This window comes from Amblyraja radiata, chromosome 32, assembly GCF_010909765.2.
Source record: "Amblyraja radiata isolate CabotCenter1 chromosome 32, sAmbRad1.1.pri, whole genome shotgun sequence".
In the NCBI taxonomy this organism is placed as follows: Eukaryota; Metazoa; Chordata; class Chondrichthyes; order Rajiformes; family Rajidae; genus Amblyraja; species Amblyraja radiata.
This window is the reverse complement of record NC_045987.1, coordinates 18005135-18024562: the sequence shown is the minus strand read 5'-3', so window position 1 is coordinate 18024562 and position 19428 is coordinate 18005135. Positions and strand designations below refer to the sequence as shown.

Here is a 19428-nt window from a genome sequence, read left to right as displayed (position 1 = left end):
AACCCACCCAGGTCACGGGGAGAACGTGCAAACTTCGTACAGACAGCACCTGTGGTCAGGATCAAACCCGGGGTCTCTGGCGCTGTAAAGCAGCGACTCTACTGCTGTGCCACCGTGCAGCACTTGTAGGATTTAGTGTAGTGTAGTCTATTATTGTCACGTGTACCGAGGTACAGCGAGAAGCTTTTTGTGGCGTGCTAACCAAGGAGTGGACGTCTCTCGCATGGCGACTTGCTTGAAGTTTATAAAGTAGCAGTAAAATAGATGGATGTAACATGACACTGAAAAGTGTGACATTTAAATGCATCACAATAATGAGAAGCAGAGACTAAATGAGAAGAACAGGAGATTAATCAGTGAAGGAACATTTCACTTTGGCACACTGGTGCAGTGGTAGAGTTGCTGCCTTACAGCGCCAGTGACCCAGGTTCGATCCTGGCTACGGGTGCTGTCTGTACGCAGTTTGTTCGTTCTCCCCGTGACCTGCGTGGGTTTTCTCCAGGAACCTCAGTTTCCTCCTACACTCCAAAGACGTACGGGTTTGTAGGATAATTAACTTGGTATAAATGCAAAAATTGTCCCGAGTGTAGGATAGTGTTAATGTGTGGGGATCGCTGGTCAGCGCGGACTCTCTGGGCCAAAGAGCCTGTCTCTGCACAGTATCTCTAAAGTAAACCCAAATCAAGATGCATTCTCAATATTTCGTTACCTTCACTCTTCCACCCCAAACATTCTAGCTGACCTCCAACAAAGCAATAGGATAGATAACATCGGTCCAGTGAAAATGTAAGCTGTCAGGATAGCAGGCACATTGCTGATCATGTCCAGTCCTTTCAGATGAGGCAGAGGTTCACTTGCACCTACTCCAACCTCATCTACTGTATTTGCTGTTCCAGGTGTGGACTCCTATATCTCGGCGAGACCAAGCACAGGCTCGGCGATCGTTTCGCTGATTACCTCCGCCCAGTCCGCCTGGACCTACCTGATCTCCCGGTTGCCAAGCACTTTAACTCCCCCTCCCATTCCCACACTGACCTTTCTGTCCTAGGTCCCCTCCATTGTCAGAGTGAGGCTAAACGTAAAGAGGAGGAACAGCACCTTCTATTTCGCTTGGACAGCTTACAGCCCAGTGGTATGAATATTGACTTCTCTAATTTTGTTACTTGCTTTTCCTCTCTCTCCATCCCTCCCCCCATCCTGGTACTCCGACCTGTCTGACTGTCCTCATGATTAAATTTTATATTTTTATGCTTCATTGTCATCTTCCCCTAGATAACAATGATCTATTCCACATTTTCCTTGAACCGCATCAGCTTTGAACTCTCGTTTTCACACCTCGCCCTTCCACATCTCAGTGCCTCCCTCCCCTGGCTCTCAGTCTGAAGAAGGGTCTCGACCCGAAACCTCACCCACTCCTTCTAGTTGCCCGTCCCGCTGAGTTACTCCAGCATTTTGTGTCTATGTATAATTATATCTGCACATTGGTGAAGCATTCTAGACCTAAGAATTAACTTCAGGCAGACATATTTCTGCAAACCATGTACGATAAAAATCATGGGTTCTTTTTTCCATCTACGATTTCTAATGTATTTCAAATAAAATCATTTCATAATTTAGGATATTAATATTATTAATGATCCAGTTAATAAATGTAAAATTAGTGTAAGCATAGGGTTGATGGGTGCCGCAGACTTTTTCAGCTTGTAGAGCTTATTTCTGTGAAACTAAAATCTTTCTTAAGGGCATTACTAAACTACGTATATTTTGGCTAGTCTATCACAGTGGCGCAATGCCACCTGACAGCGCCAGAGACCCGGGTTCGATCCTGACCGCGGGTGCTGTCTGTACGGAGTTTTCCCTGTACCCACGTGGGGTTTTTTTTCTGGCGCACTAGTTTCCTCCCACATTCTAAAGACGTGCAGGTTTGCAGGTTAATTGGCCTCCATGAATTGTCCCTAGGATAGAACGAGGAACAATTTTACAAGTGGCCCATTAACCTGCAAACCTGCACGTTGGGTGATCGAAGGTCAGCGCGAACTCGATGGGCCGAAGGGGCAGTTTCCACACTGTGTCTCCAAACTAAACTATCATATTTACATTCCTACATAAATGTATATCATAGCACAGTCTGAATTTCGTATCATAGATTCATACAGCATGGAAACTGGCACTTCGGACAAACTTGCCCACCCTGTCCAATGTGTCCCATCTACTCTAGTTCCACCTGCCTGCATTTGGCCCATATACCAATAAACATCCTATCCATGTACCTGTCTAAACGTTTCTTAAAGGTTGTGATAGTACCTGCCTCAACTACCTCCTCCTGCAGCTCGTTCCATACACCCATCACCCTTTGTGTAAAAAAGTTACCCTTCAGTGTCCCTTTAAATCTTGCCCCAACACTGTAACCCTATGTTCTCGTTATAATTATAAATATAACTTAAAAAAACAATATAAAAAGCAAAAAGGCTATAAAGAATTTAACTTGACATTTTCTGTGACATAGAAACTTGCATGACAGAAAAGATAATTATCTTTACTTCCAATACAACACCCAGTTTCACTGCAAATGCTTCAAAACGCGTTGGAGAATAAATTAAAACTAGGTGTGTGGAAATGTGGGTCTGCACAGTTCTCACGTTATCCATGGCTTGTGCGCACGGAGAATATTTAACGCCTCTCTCCTACACGTATCCACAATATGTACAACAGATATACAAGTGGCATTTGTCCCTTACCAAATGTTGTGAGGTAAAACGAGTCCAGAACATTGGAGAATCTGTTGCAAAAGGAAACTCGGTGGATGCTGCCGTGCTCCATTGTGAATGCCAAACTCACTGCTGTAATCTGAATCCCCGATGTTTCAAAACAGTAACTCAAGAGGCCGTTAGAAGTACAGTATCGAGCATGGTTGGTAAGAGCAGAGGTGCTTCCGGGCTAGCACTGCTAACCGCCCTTGCTTTGAACGGGGCCACTCTCGTGACCATAGTGATGAGAATAAGCATTTGTTCCCATTGGCTGCCTGGCCGTTTTGAATGGAGCCTTTTCCCAGCATTAGCTGGCCTGTCGCTGGCAGTAAGGAATGACCTGACAATGCACGCTGGTATCCGACAGGAGAGCATGTCCAAAACCCTGAAATGGAGCTGCCGCTCACGGCTTCAAAGAAGCTGCAATCTTCCAAGGTTTAAATTCAGCACCAGTAACTAGCGATTCCTGTTCTGTGGCCCTCGTAATCCAAGTACAAAAGTAATTAATGACCCCTTTCCAGAGAAGGAGTAAGATTCTCGTTCTCACTGAACTGGTTGGGAAGGGATTAAATTGCAATTCAACGGGGCATGATCTGACCTCTGCACCACTGTTCCAAGTAAGGAACACTGCAAGAATTGCTACTGCAACAGATATCCTATTGAACAATGACACATAGGCTTTACAAAAGTTCTTTATCCCCCACGCATTAACTGTTGCTCACCTTTATCTTCAACAGAGAGAAAAAAAACAATTAAACAAAATGTTAAAAATCGGCATGGTGTCACTGATAGGTGGTAATTTTCTTTAAAACGTGTGGTGGTAACACTTGCATTGGCTGTGTGGGCACGTCATGTCTTCCAAATGGTCAAATACATTCAGATCAATAGCCAGATATTAGTCGAAGACGGATATAAAAAGCTGGAGTAACTCAGCGGGTCAGACAGCATCTCTGGGGAAAAGGAATTGGTGGCATATCGGGTCGAGACCCTTCTTCAGACTGAGAGTCGGGGGACATTTATATTGGTCTACACTACATACATTTTAGTCTACAGCCATTCTTCAAAAAGTGACACAAGGAGTCAATAATTGTGCTATTTATAGACATAGTCATGCAACACAGAAACAGGCCCTTCGGCCCAACTCATCCATGCTGACCAAGATGCCCCATCTAAGCTAGTCTCATTTGCCCGCATTTGGTCCATATCATTCAAACCCTTTGTGTAGAAGGTGCTGGTTTACACTCAAGATAGACACAAAATGCCGGAGTAACTCAGCCGGTCAGGCAGTATCTCTGGAGAAAAGGTATGGGTGACGTTTCGGGTCAAGATCCATCTTCGGACTTCTAAACCTTAGTTTAAACCATTCCAATCCATGGTTATGCATTTACAAATAACTGCTCTCTCGTGTTCATTTCTGTATTACACCAGGAACACTCAGCCCTAGATCTCCTGACCATAGAGATGAAGCACAAACAGCTGACCTCAACATCACGGCACTTGACCAAGGGCTAATATTAAAGTCAATAGAAGTCAGAGAAGACAACTCTCCGCTGACTGAAATCTTAGCTAACACTTGGGCGGCTCGGTGGCTTGGAGCTACCACTGCCTCACAGCGCCAGAGACCCAGGTTCGATCCTGACGACGGGTGCTGTCTGTACGGAGTTTGTACGTTCTCCCCGTGACCTGCGTGAGTTTTCTCCGAGATGTTCAGTTTCCTCCCGCACTCCAAAGACGTACAGGTTTGTAGGCTATTTGGCTTGGTGTAAATGTAAAATTGTCCCTAGAGTGTGTAGGTTAGTGTTAATGTGGGGGGATCACTGGTCGGCGCAGACTTGGTGGGCCGAAGGGCCTGTTTCCGTGCTGTATCTCTAAACTAAACAAAAGGTGCAGTAGTCACGAAGAAAGGTCCTGATCTGAAACGTCGCCTATACATGTCCTCCAGAGATACTGCCTGACCTGTCGAGTTACTCCAGCGCTTTGTGTTCCGAAGATAGATGCAAAATGCCGGAGTAACTCAGCGGAACAGGCAGCATCTCTGGAGAGCAGGAGTGGATGCTGCCTGTCTCGCTGAGTTACTCCAGCATTTTGCATCTATCTTTGGCTTAAATCACCATCTGCAGTTCCTTCCTACACACATTGTGTTCCATGCAGGTGTGGTAGTTGGAGGGCATTTGCCCCCATCCCTTGTGGTCGTATGTTAACCAAAGGGTTTTTAAGTCCAGCATGACAGATACAGGGATATTATAGATGATGACACAGTGTTCAATTTCTGATGAATTTCTGAACTTATGAACCACCTTATCTACTTGTGATGCCTCTTTCTCCTTTTAACTTTCCCCCTCTCACCATAAATCTATCCCCCTCTCCTGTTTGACATTTCCAACACCCAGCAGTGCCTCTTATCATTTTTATATATTTCTCAGGTTTCCCCTGACACTCTCGAGAAAACAAAGTAAGTTTGTCCTGCACTCCAATCCAGACAACATCCTGGCCAACCTCTTCTGTACTCTCTGGAGTGTGGCAACCAAAACTGTGCACAATACTACAAATGTGGCCAAATCATTTCAGACAGCTGCAATATTAGCAGCACAGTGATAGAGCTGCTGCCTCACAGCACCAGAAACCCGGGTTCCATCCTGACCTCGGGTGCTGTCTGTGTGGAGTTCCCATATTTTCTCCGAGTGCTCCGGTTTCCTCCCACATCCCACATAGTGTGGTTCTGTGGGTTAATTGGCCTCCCTGGTGTGAAGGGAGTGGATGAGAAAGTGGGATAACTTCGAACTGGTGACTTGATCGATAATTGGCACGGACTCGGTGGGCCGAAGGGCCTGTTCCCATTCCGTTACTCTATTCTACTCTACACACACCTGCACTCCACTACAATCAAGAAATATGGAGCTTGAGCAACAATTGTGAGGGAATGCAACTTAATCAAGGAGTTATTGATATATTCGTGAATGTTTGTACTGTGGTTGCCAGGGAACACATACCACCAGCATTCTCTCTCCGATTCCTTTGTTAGAATGTGTGATAGTCAACTACTTCAGAGCGGTGGCACAGTGGAAAGCCGCTGTTTATTACAAACCAGTCACATGAAAGATTTTAGACTTCCACACTCAATGCCACCCACCAGGCCTACTCATTATTGAACAATTAATCCAGGTGTTCAATGAAAGAACTTTGGCTGAAAGCCTGACTTCACCTGTGCAACGGCGAATCATAAATAATAGAAGCAGAAGCAAGCCATTCTGCGTTCGGTGTTTGCTTCCCCGTTTACTCACTGGGTGATCTTTCTGCTCAGCGCCATTTCCCATTTCCCTGCATCCTCTCTTCCCCCCCCCCCCCCCCCCACCCCATAAATCATGTTTGATTCAATGAATATCTGAACTTGGCCAGGGAATGCCACGAAGGCTTCCTGCCAGGCCGCTGCTTGGGAATGCCACGAAGGCTTCCCGCCGGGCCGCTGCTTGGGAACGCGGCTGAAGGCCTTAATCGCAGCGCCGCGGCTCCGATGTCTCCCGGGTGGCCACGGAGAAGCCTGGTCGTTGGGGCCCGGGTCGGTGGAGCGGCCGACGGAGCCTGAGGCTGGGGCCCGGGAGGTCAGGAGAGGACCTGGCAGCGTGTCTCACTGTACGAGCTAATTCAAGAGTTCTCCCGAGTTTCCCCTGATTCGAACTCGGAGAATTACGGTAATGGCCGCTCATGGGTACTCGGGGCTCTCGTGGACATTTTTCAACATGTTTAAAGATCTTCACGAGTCTTCACGAGCTTACCGCGTTTCCCCGAGTACGAGCCGCTAAGAGACGTCCCGAGCTTCGACGTACCCGCAACGTACATTCTAGGTGCTTACCACGAGTTTGATTTTTTTTTTTAACTCGGGAGAGCTCTTGAATTAGCTCGTACAGTGGGACAGCCCCTTGTGAAGAGGTCGGCACGGCCTCCGGTGAAGGCGCCGACGGACGGACGAGACGGACACGTGGAGTAAGGACCTCACTGCCGAGGGAAGGAACGAAGGAGGACGCGGCGTGTGGGGACCGCCTTGGGGTGAAGAACAAAGGGGGATTTGGTTGGGGGGGGGGGGGGGGGAGAGGAGGATTTCTAACTTTGTAGATGTCCTTCATGGGCCACTATTTCAAGCAAAGAATTTCACTGTGACTCACATGTGACAATAAAGTTTTCATTCAAAGTTTACATGGAGCTTTTTTTCAGCATCAGTAAGTGGGTCCCATAAAGTACTGGAGTAACTCAGCGGGTAAGGCAGCATCTCTGGAGATAAATAGGATGGGTGACGTTTCAGGTTGGGACCCTTGCATTATCTGTACACTGTGGATGGTTCGATTGTAATCAAGTATTGTCTTTCTGCTGACACGCAACAATGGCTTTTCACTGTGAAACTCGTGAAACTAAATTAAACTAAACTAAACGTCACCCATGCTTTATTGCTGCCTTACCCGCTGAGATACTCCAGCACTTTGTGTCTATCTTTGGTATAAACCAGCACCTGCAGTTCTCTTGTTTCTAGGGGGGGGAAAGACAGAACCTCCCTTCCTGATTTCCACTCTTATCTGACTGTCTGAGTAATATATAGGAGGCCTAACAGATGACCTAGCAAGCTATCAAATTCAGTCGGGTAAACCTAAAACAATCATAGCATGCAGCGTATTTAATAAAACTGAACACATGGGAGCCAGAGGATTGATTATTAGCCGACATAAAGTGGATCCTGAGGAAGGAGATTATAGAAGAAGCTGCAACTGGTCAGACAACTAGGCTGGGGGAGGGAAGGAGAGAGAGGGGGGGGGGATGCAAGGATTACTTGAAGTTAGAGAAGTCAATGTTCATACCACTGGGGTGTAAGCTGCCCTAGCGAAATATGAGGCGCTGTTCCTCCAATTTGCCTTTGGCCTCACTCTGACAGTGGAGGAGGCCCAGGACTGAAAAGTCAGGATTAGGGTTTAGTTAATTTTTCGCACCCCTGATTGGCTATGAAGCGAGGCTCTCTGTAAGAGAAGATATTCCCTGTAATTCCATTTGCTGACCTAAAAGCCTCTTAAACACCACTATCGTATCTGCCTCCACTACCACCCCTGGCAACGCGTTCCAGACCCCCAACATTCTGTGTAAAAAAACTTGCCCCCGCACAGCACGCGTAAACATCCCCCCCTCTCACCTTACAGCTACGCCCTCTAGTGTTGGACATTTCCACCCTGGGAAAATGACTCTGACTGTCTACTCTGTCTGCACTTCTCATTATTTTAAATACTTCCGTCAATTCTCCCCTCAACATCCGATGCTCCAACGAAAACTGTCCTGACCCTGGTCGCTGACTGCGTTTAATATATGTTGGAGTGAGCACTTGATCGGTTTAAGTAGAGAGGGGCAATGAGGTTGGTACAGCAGATCATTATGAATGAGTTGGGCCAAATGGCCTGTTTCAACACTGTACCATTCGACAATTTAGTTTTAGTTTAAGAGATACAGCGGGGAAACAGTCCCTTCAGCCCATCAAGTCCAAGCAGGCCATTGATCTATAGATAGACGCAAAATGCTGGAGTAACAAAGCGGGATAGACAATATTTTGGGTCGTGACACTGCATCAGTTCTCCGTCATACGATCATAAGCCATTCGGCCCATCATGTCCACTCTGCCATTTATTCATGGCTGATCTATCTCTCCCTCCTCACCCCATCTGATCCTTCTTCAGACCAGACCCAAAACGTCACCCATTCTTTCTCTCCTGAGATGCTGCCTGTCCCGCTGAGTTACTCCAGCATTTTGTGTCTATCTTCGATTTAAACCAGCATCTGCAGTTCCTTTCTACACATTCATCATCCGTAAACTAGTTCTATCTTACACACACAGGGATAACTCTACAGAACCCCATTGACCTACAAACCTGTACGTCTTTGGAATATGTGAGGAGACCAGGGCACCCGGAGAAAACCCACGCGGTCACAGGGAGAACGTGCAAACTCCGTACAGGTGTCAGGATTGAACCTGGGTCCCTGGCGCTGTGAGACTGCAACTCTAACGCTGCCCACCGTGTCGCTCCTCACCCCTGTGCCACCACAACTATTCAAAGCATGACGTCGAATGCTTGCGAGATTTAGCTGTGCTTATCTCACTGTGAGTGTGTGTGTGAAAACAATCTGGTGTCTCATTTCACCAAGGCAGAGCGAGTGTGCATCGACGTTAACTGGAGCTGTGAATGGCCATGTGAAAACAGATCCATGCCGGGCTTTCCAGCCTGCTCCTGGGTTTCTGTTGGTAAACTTTGGCCTGTAAGATAATTATCAATACTAGCTGTTCTTTAACGAATTTCCTCCTTGGTATCAAACATAAACATCGCCAGCGAAGCATTATTCAAGTGGAAAAAGATAGGGAACAATAGTCTGATGTTGTTTTATGCCCTTCATTCACATTGATCTTGCAATTACTGTCTCGGCCTCACCCATGCAAAGTTTATTGACCCAGACTGGTTACAGATGAACAAATTATTGAATTATTCTTCCTATAAACCAGGGAGGAGAGATATGCCACAGAGAGCAATCCAATCTCCATTTGACTGATGCATTAACAAAATTGGGGATTTATAGTAGGGGAAACAAGGATTTACACAGAGATAGACACAAAATGCTGGAGTAACTCAGCCGGACAGGCAGCATCTCTGGAAAGGGATGGATGATGTTTCAGGTCGAGACCCTTCTTCAGATTTATGCCCCCGTCCCACTTAGGAAACCTGAACGGAAACCTCTGGAGACTTTGCGCCCCACCCAAGGTTTCCGTGCGGTTCCCGGAGGTTGCAGGTGGTTGCTGGAGGTTGCAGGTAGTGGAAGCAGGTAGGGAGACTGACAAAAACCTCCGGGAACCGCACGGAAACCCTGGGTGGGACGCAAAGTCTCCAGAGGTTTCCGTTCAGGTTTCCTAAGTGGGACAGGGGCATTACACAGACCTGGTCTATGCATCGCACTTCTAAAAGCAGTGCTGGGCCCAAACAAACAAACTGGGCCTGGACAAATCATCAAACCAGGTTTTAGAGAAAGGATTTCAATAGTAGGTACTAAAATCATTACACCAAGATAGCCACAAAATGCTGGAGTAACTCAGCGGGTCAGGCAGCATCTCTGCAGATAATGGATAGTTGATACGTTCTCGGAGCTCAATTAGGTCATTCGACCCATCAAGTATAGAGTTGAAACTGGCCATCTGTACCCTTAGAACAGTCCCGAACTGAAACATCACACATTCCTCCCCCCCAGAGATGCAGCCTGTCCCGCTGAGTTACTCCGGCATTTTGTGTCTAATTACTCTATTCACTTACATTTATATTAAACCCAAAACATACCAAATATGAATTCTCATATTAGGAAAGAAGTTGCAAGTCCAAATCGTGGGATTAGAAACATAGAAACATTAAAATAGGTGCAAGAGGAGGCCATTCGGCCCTTCGAGCCAGCACCGAAGCACCGATTCGTGTAATTGGTTCTCCAAATTACTAATAATTAGTATCACTGGGCACAAAACTCCACATTACACTAATCACTATAATTAGGATAAAGTATGACTAGTGATACTCCCTATTCTAGCACAACACAAAACGCCAGAAACAGCAGCAGCGACTGAGCTTAATGTTAAATCAATCAAAAGCCCGAACAAAACAAAAAAAACTGCGGATGCTGGAAATCTAAAAATGAAACCGAAAAGTCTGGAAATACTCAGTCGGTCAGGCAGCGTCTGTGGAAGAGAAAGCAAAGCAGCATTTCGTGCTGGAGAACCTTCATTGGGATAAAAGGAGACCAAAGAGCTTGCAAAGCAGCAAGAGGAAGACGTCTCTGAGCGGGTGAAACCAGGATGATCTCGGAGATAAATGGTAATCAAGGAACTGCAGATGCTGGTTTATAAAAAAATACAAAATGCTGGAGTAAGTCAGCGGATCAAGCAGTATGATCCACCGAGTTACTCCAGCACTTTATGTAAATGAGGTAATTTGGTCACTGCCACCAGGGGGCGCCGCACGATTGGCAGCCCCACCAACAGTCTGTCTGTTTCTTCAACATATTTTTATTTTTAGTTTGTTAAAAGTCTGTGTGAATGTTCTCCGGTTTGTTTTATAGGGGGGGGGGGGGGGGGGGGGGGGGGGGGGGGCGGGGGAGGGGGGGAGGGGCAAACTGGGATGTGCTTCCTAACTTGCCGGAGATGCAATTGTTTTCCAGGTCGCAATCTCCCGTCTCTCTGCGGAGCTGGAGGCCTCCTCTGACTGACTTGAGCCCCACCGCGAGGCGTGGACTTAACATCGGAGTCGATCCCTTGCCTGGGATCGCTCCAACCGCAACCTGCAGACTTTACCATAGCAAGCTCGCAGTCTCGGGAGAGGCAGAGTCGGGAAGCTCCAACGGTGCAGAGGATCGATCAGCCCCGACCCGGGATCCGATCGCCCGGAGCAGGGGAGCTGACATCCCCCCCACCTGATGCAGGAGCTGATCGCCCCGACGCGGAGGGCCCAAACGCCGCCGGCTACGGGAGTCAAGATCGTCCCGTAACGGAGGGCTCGAGGCCCCCGACCCCCGACCCCGGGACAGCAAACAAGGGAAAAGATTTGAACTTTTTGTTTGCCTTCCATCACAGTGAGGAATGTGGAGGAGTCACTGTGGTGGATGTTCATGTTAAACTGTATTGTGTGTGTTCCGTTTTTTATTTGTATGAATGACGTGGCAAATAAAATTCCTCGTATGTTGCAAAACACACTTGGCTAATAAAGTATTATTGTGATTGTGATTGATTGTGATTGTAGGTTAATTGGTTTGGTATCATTGTAAATTGTCCCTTGTGTGTGCAGGACAGTGTTAGTGTGCAGGGATCGCTGCCCACACAGACTCAGTGGGCTGAAGGGCCTGTTTCCGTGCTCTATCTATAAACTAGACTAACCTAAAGAAAGCCTAGTCGACAACCATTCCCGTTCCCATACCAACCTCTCTGTCCTGGGCCTCCTCCATTACCAGAGTGAGGCCACACACAAAGTGGAAGAACAGCACCTCATGTGGTGTGTGGGTCCCCTGTGTTGGGGGAGTCCAGAACCAGGGGCCACAGTTCAAGAATAAGGAGTAAGCCATTTAGAATGGAGACGAGGAAACACTTTTTCTCACAGAGAGTGGTGAGTCGGTGGAATTCTCTGCCTCAGAGGGCAGTGGAGGTAGGTTCTCTGGATGCTTTCAAGAGAGAGCTAGATAGGGTTCTTAAAAATAGCGGAGTCAGGGGATATGGGGAGAAGGCAGGAACTGGGTACTGATTGGGGATGATCAGCCATGATCACATTGAATGGCGGTGCTGCTTACTCCTGCACCTATTGTCTATTGTCCTACACCCCAACAGCATGAACATTGAATTCTCCAATTTCAACTACACCCACCCACCCCCCTCCTCTCCCCACTGTTTCTCCTTCTGATGTACCCAGGTCCTCCCATGCACAGCTTTTTTTCACTCCCCCGCCTCACCATTCCCTTGATCCAGTTCCTTTCCCCTCTTCCTCGTCCTCCTCCTACCTATCTCCTGCCTCTACCTCCTCTGGGTGGCTCCGATATTCCTCTCTGCTCCTCCCTGTCCTCATCTATCCACCACCCCCCTCCCTGGTTCCACATGATATCATGTACAGCCCTTTTGGCTTCTCCACTTTACAACCTCCAGCCTTGGTTACCCTCTCCACCCTCCTCTCGTCCGCCTGTCTGATACCCATCAGCACCTCCTTACCTGGTTCCACATATCACTTGCCAGTTCTTGCCCTCCCGTTTCCCCTCACCTCTTCCCAGCAGCTTCCTCCCCTCTACCAACCCAAACCCAAACCCAAAATGTCGACTGTCCATTTCCCTCCACAGATGCTGCCCGGCCCGCTGAGCTCCTCCAGCACTTCGCTTTCCGCTCAAGACTCCAGCATCTGCAGTCTTTAGAGCCTCCAGTACGCAAAGTATGTTGAGTAAAGGACATAGTTCTCATATATATTTCTAGGTCTTGCACAATTTAAAGCAATTCCCTACCTTTTCCCTTTACGCCGACACGACTAATCTTCCTCCTCTTTTTAGGGAAAGAGGATTTTTTCAGCCTCAGTGAATTTGCCATGACCGGCTTATGAGGTTTAGTTCCATTTATTCTTTGATAATCAAAGTTTTTCAGGCTATGATCCATTTCCTGAAAAAAAGAAAACTACTTTAAAACTTTAGCTTGGCAGGTGTAGCGGATGCAACAGTACTATATGTAATACACAGTGGCACCAGTAGATGGAGTTTAGTGAGATCAGAACGCACTATTCCTCCCATTATACTGATTTTAATTAATCTCAGATATTATCTCATTTAGTATAGCATGAAAAGAGACCCTTCGGCCCACTGGATCCATACCATCCATCCATCTCTGTTGCACACAAGTTCCATAATTCACATTAGGGGCAATTCACAGTGGACAATTGACCTACAAACCCGCACGTCTTTGGGGTGTGGGACGAAACCAGAGCACCCGGAGGAAACCCACGTGGTCATAGGGAGAACATGCAAACTCCTCACAGACAGCACCTAAAGTCAGGATCGTACCCGGGTCTCTGCCGCTGTGAGGCAGCAACTCTACCAACTGCGCCACTGGATGCCCAAGGCTCACTAGTTAAACAAACTGTAGTGCTCATAACTTCATAGCTGAGGAGAGCACAAACAATTTCCTCAAGTTCCAATGCACAATGGCACTGAAGTAGTGCCCAGCGTCATATAAAGCAATGAAATCTATATTTGCTACACCTTGGAGTGACAGTCATGATTTTAAGTCACATGTGATCGCAAATTTAATAAAATTCCAAAAACATTTCATTGACTTTGTTTAGTTTATTATTAGAACAAAAAAAATGTTGTTGTATGCGACCCCAGAGATACGGGTTCGATCCTGACTATGGGAGCGTATCTGTACGCAGTTTGTACGTTCTTCCCGTGACCTGCGTGGGATTTGTCCGAGATCTTCGGTTTCCTCACACACTCCAAAGACGAATATGTTTGTAGGTTAATTGGCTTGGTATCTATCTATCTATCTATTATATAAAACTGTGTGCCTGCCGCCTGCCGTCCGTCCGTCTGCCTGTCTGCCTGTCTGCCTTTTGATTCGTTTCCATCGTGTGATATCACAATGCCCAATACTCGCAGATGTCCATTTACATTGACAGCTGCCGGCCGCCTTTCTTCCTTTGATTCACTGCAACTCCGAAACCAGACGCAGAATCGCCGACATCTTTTCCATTTCGGTAGAGATTTCACTTTTCTTTCTAAGTATCCGGTCCTCATTACATTTCGTCGTGTTTAAGTACACGTTTTTAATCAAATCCTTCCCCCCCCCAATATTTCAAAAATAAACTGGCTTCTCACCCATAGAAGCAGCACCAGCCCCAGCCCCTGCTGAACGTTCCATCATGTGATGTCACAATGCCCGATGATCACAGATGTCCAATCGTAATGGATTCATTTACATATGCATTTGCAGGAGCCCCAGCCAATGGTGAACGTTCCATTGTGTGATGTCACAATGCCCAATGTTCACATATGTCCAATCGGAACTTAAGAGGGAGTTAGATGTGGCCCTTGTGGCTAAAGGGATCAGGGGATATGGAGAGAAGGCAGGTACAGGATACTGAGTTGGATGACCAGCCATGATCATATTGAATGGTGGTGCAGGTTCAAAGGGCCGAATGGCCTACTCCTGCACTTAATTTCTATGTTTCCCTCTCCTCACCCCTCTCCCTCTCCCACCCATCCCTCTCTCCCCCACCCCCCTTCCCTCTCTACCCCACCCCCTTCCCTCTCTCCACCCGCCCCCTTCCTCCTACCCCTCTGTCCCTCTTCAATCACTCCCCCTACCCCTCTCCTCCTCCCTTCCCACTCTTCCACTTCTCCTCCCCCCTTCCCCACTCTTTCCCCTCTCTCCCCCCACCCCTCTCCCCCTCCCTACCTCCTCCCCTCCCTCCCCATCCCCCCCTCCCCCACATCTCTCTCCCCATCCCCCTCTCTCACCCCCTACCCCGCTCTCCTTTCTCTCCCAAATCTGTCCCGTTTCCTCCTCCTCTTCTCCCCTCCCACCCCTCTTCTCCCCCCCGCTCCCCCCACCTGTGTGTTTGGGGGGTGGTTAATGTGAGTGTGATGCCGCAGCCCCCCCCCCCCCCCCCCCAATATTTCAAAAAATACTGGCTTCTCACCCATAGAAGCAGCCCCAGCCCCTGGTGAACGATCCATTGTGTGATGTCACAATGCCCAATGCTCAAAGACATTGTTGCCATAGAGGGAGTACAGAGAAGGTTCACCAGACTGATTCCTGGGATGTCAGGACTTTCATATGAATAAAGACTGGATAGACTCGGCTTGTACTCGCTAGATTTTAGAAGATTGAGGGGGTATCTTATAGAAACTTACAAAATTCTTAAGGGGTTGGACAGGCTAGATGCAGGAAGATTGTTCCAGATGTTGGGGAAGTCCAGAACAAGGGGTCACAGTTTAAGGATAAGGGGTAAATCTTTTAGGACCGAGATGAGAAAAACATTTTTCACACAGAGAGTGGTGAATCTCTGGAATTCACTGGCACAGAAGGTAGTTGAGGCCAGTTCATTGGCTATATTTAAGAGGGAGTTAGATCTGGCCCTTGTGGCTAAAGGGATCAGGGGGTATGGAGAGAAGGCAGGTACAGGATACTGAGTTGGATGATCAGCCATGATCATATTGAATGGTGGTGCAGGCTCGTAGGGCCGAATGGCCTACTCCTGCACTTAATTTGTATGTTTCCCTCTCGTCACCCCTCTCCCTCTCCCACCCATCCCTCTCTCCCCCACCCCCCTTCCCTCTCTCCCCCCGCCCCCTTCCCCCATACCGCTCTGTCCCTCTTCCACCACTCCCCCTACCCCTCCCTCCCCACTCTTCCACTTCTCTCCCCTTACCCCACCCCTCTTCCTCCCCCACCCCTCTCTCTTCCCCTCCCTTTCCCTCTCTCCCCCACCCCTTCCCCTACCCCTCTGTTCCTCTTCCACCACTCCCCCGTCCCTCTTCCACCACTCCCGCTACCCCTCTACCCCTCCCTCCCTCCCCACTCCTCTCCCTATCCTCATCCCTCTCTCTCCCTCTCCCATCCCTCTCTCCCCCACCCCCCTTCCCTCTCTACCCACCCCCTTCCCCCTACCCCTCTGTCCCTCTTCCATCACCCCCCCTACCCCTCTCCTCCTCCCTCCCCACCCTTCCACTTCTCTCCCCCCTTCCCCTCCACTCTCCCCCTCCCTCCCACCTCCCCCCCCCCCTCCCCCACATCTCTCTCCCCATCCCCCTCTCTCACCTCCTACCCCGCTCTCCTTTCCCTCCCAAATCTGTCCCATTTCCTCCTCCTCCTCTCCCCTCCCTCCCCTCTTCTCACCCCCCCTCCCCCCACCGGTGTGTTTGGGGGGTGGTTAATGTGAGTGTGATGCCGCAGCCCCCCGCAAACGCTGTTGGGGAAACAGACCCAACGGGTCTGCACTTGGTCTAGTAAAATATAAAATTATCCCTAGTGTGTGTAGGATAGTGTGCGGGGATCACTGGTCGGTGCGGACTCAGTGGGCCGAAGGACCAGTTTCCACGCTGTAATCTCTAAACTAAACTAAAATGAGAAAAAGCCAAAAAAGGTTAAGGGTTTGCAGCCATGAGAGAAGAAAAATCAAATAACGCAAGATAACAGGAGAAGAATCTGATTGTGGTCTCTGTCGCACAGTAGGACAGGATATCAGTGTGTGCTTGTGAATGACTAGTGCGTGGTTGTGATGGCTAATGTTAGAGCTCCCTCTTGTGGACAGCGCACACATGAATTCCTTCAACAAAACTCACCTGGAGAAGTGAATGGAACGGGGCGAATGGAAAGGCAGTGATCCTTCCAGCAAGTTTCACGCATTCACTAAATACATTTCTGTAGATGTTATAAAATACTACAATTCTACCTTGATTTTCTTGAACATAAACAACATGATATATCTTTGTTGAGGAAGAATGAAAAATCATAGAACATTGAACAGTATAGCACAAGATTGGGCCCTTCGGCCCATAACGTTCGTGCTGAACATGAGGCCAAGACCAACTCTTATCTACCTGTCCGTAATCAAAATCCTCCATCTCTGCATATCCATATGCCCATCCAAAAGTGTGTTAAATGCCACTATTCTGCCTCAACCACCAACCCTGGCAGCACGTTCCAGGCACTCACCACCCCGGTGTGTAAAAATGTTACCCCGCCCATCTCCTTCAAAGCACGTTTCCCCCCCCCTCACCTTAAAGCTCTGCTCTCTAGTATTTGATTTTTCCACGCTGGGAAAAAAGACCCTGACTGTCTACCCTATCTATGCCTGTCATCATTTTACAGACTTCCATCAGTTCTTCCTGCAACCTCTGGCGTTCCATAGAAAACAAACCAAGTCTACAGACCTGCGCGTCTTTGGAGTGTGGGAGGAAACCGGAGCACCCGGAGAAAGCCCACGCGGTCAGGGAGGGAAGGTACAATCTCCACACAGACAGCAACCGTAGTCAGGATCAAAGCTGGGTCTCTGGCGCTGGGAGGCAGCAACTCCACAGCTGCGTCACCGTGCAGCCCACTCCCCTTCAGTCATTTAAATAAACTGTAAACATTTGAGACCCCACCCCAACATCTGCAGCTCATTGCTTCCACATGGATCTTTTACACATCTCTCAGCCTGTTGTTTGGAACGAGCAGTAATGAAAGTCTAAAACACAGGGATTGCTGGGAATTCTGTGGGGAAGACAGCAACAGCAGGGAGAGGAACATTCATGTCCCGAGTGAAGAACAGGTAAAGTGAGAAGATAGGTGGTCTTAAGTTACAGACGGGAGAGATGTGGAGAAACCAGAGGACTGTAATACGGTGAAGACCATGGTTACCATGGTCACAGTTACTTTAAAAAAACACCAAGTGGAAAATGATATGGGGGGGACAAAACATTAATAAACTGAAACGGAAAGTCTGCCACTGGTGGAATAAAAGCATTTATCCGATAGTGTTAAACTCAGTATTAGTTTTCAATGGTGGTGATGTATCTGGCTGAAAGACAAGTTGCTGGAGGCTATGGTTATGAACAGAGAGGTGAGAGTGGGGTTGACAGAAACCCCAGCCCCGGCCTCTCCTTGTAGGCTGAACGGAGATGATCTGTACAGCATCGGAGAAAAGCGGCACAGAGGCGCAGCGGTACAGCACTGCCTTACTGCGCCACAGACCCGGGTTCAATCCCAACTACGGGTGCTGTCTGTATATAGTTTGTACGTTCTCCCCATGACCGCGTGGGCTTCCTACAAGTGCTCTGGTTCCCTCCCACACACCAAAGACGTGCAGTTGTGCAGGTTAATTGGCTTCAGCAAATTGTAAAGTGTTCGTAGTGCGCAGGATAGTGTTCATGTACGGGGTGATCGATGGTCGGCGCGGACTCGGTGGGCCGAAGGGCCTGTTTCCACGTTGTATCTGTAAAGTCTAAAGGCAAGAGTGGGGCAGAGAATTAATGTGAGAGGAGACGGGAACCCCAGCCTCTCCTAGTGGACTGAATGGAGATATTTTTCACCCAGAGAGTTGTGAATCTGTGCAATTCTCTGCCACAGAAGGCAGTGGAGGCCAATTCACTGGATGTATTCGAGAGAGAGTTAAGGGCCTGTCCCACTTACACAACTTTTTCGGCGACTGCCGACACCCGTCATAGATCGACCAGAAAGACGCTATGACTCTTTGGGCGACTGAGGAGACTATTTCACGACCATACAGTCGACACCCTGGCAACATGTCGCGGGGGTGAAGCCTGTATGGTCGTGAGTAGTCGCCCAAAGAGTCGTACCTTGTTCTGGTCGCCGCTGGATTTTCAACATGTTGAACATTTTCAGCGACCTGCTGCGACTATGACGGGTGCCGGCAGTCGCCGAAAAAGTCGCGTAAGTGGGACAGGCCCTTTGGATATAGCTCTTAGGGCTAACGGAATCAAGGGATATGGGGGGAAAGCAGGAACGGGGTACTGCTTCTGGATGATCAGCCATGACCATATTGAATGGCGGTGCTGGCTCGAAGGGCCGAATGGCCTACTCCTGTACCTATTTTCTATGGTTCTATTCTGCAAAACACTGGAGAACACACCACAGGCGGGGGGGGGGGGGGGGGGGATTATTCAGCAAATCATAGCACTGACAGACAGTTCACAGGGGTGACCCTGAACCTCCAGTCTCCTTCACTTTACTTCCCCACCCCAATCCCACTCTCACCAATTTGTCCTAGTCCTGACTTTACCAATTTCAGGCGAGTCAGTTTTATTCCACCCATGCGACAGGCATTCCTCTACAGCTTGTTACATTGACTTTTGCTTCTGTATCATTTTGTTCCAACTGCCTGTTTTGAAAGTAATTGTTACCATGATAAATTTACCCTGCACCCTACAAGTTCATAGGTCAATTATGAATGAATGAATGAAAACTTTATTGTCATTCAGATATACACCTAGACACAGTGCACCTTGAACGAAATTTCGTTGCATTTGACTCTCCAATCAGGTAAATAGTAAAAGTAAAAGTGCTAGGTGCGTCCATAAAAATGCCTCATGTGCATGGTTCTGTAAAATAAATATATATAAAAAGTTTTTTTTTTAAAGTGTCGATATTTTAAAAGTTCTA

At 48.1% G+C, this 19428-nt stretch overlaps 1 protein-coding gene across 3 annotated transcripts in view; it reads right to left on the bottom strand.

Moving 5' to 3' along the window:
* The window catches only part of rgs3 (regulator of G protein signaling 3), a 224599-nt gene that overhangs the window by 200188 nt on the left and 4983 nt on the right, over positions 1-19428 (bottom strand). For 2 of the 3 annotated variants that reach the window (XM_033049114.1, XM_033049115.1), the window contains exon 2: positions 12777-12927. In XM_033049114.1, the coding sequence (XP_032905005.1) occupies positions 12777-12924 (148 nt within the window). In that variant the 5' untranslated portion in view covers positions 12925-12927. Of the gene's footprint in view, positions 1-2738; positions 3024-12776; positions 12928-19428 lie in introns of those variants that run through there. The other variant, XM_033049116.1, reaches the window with a different exon arrangement.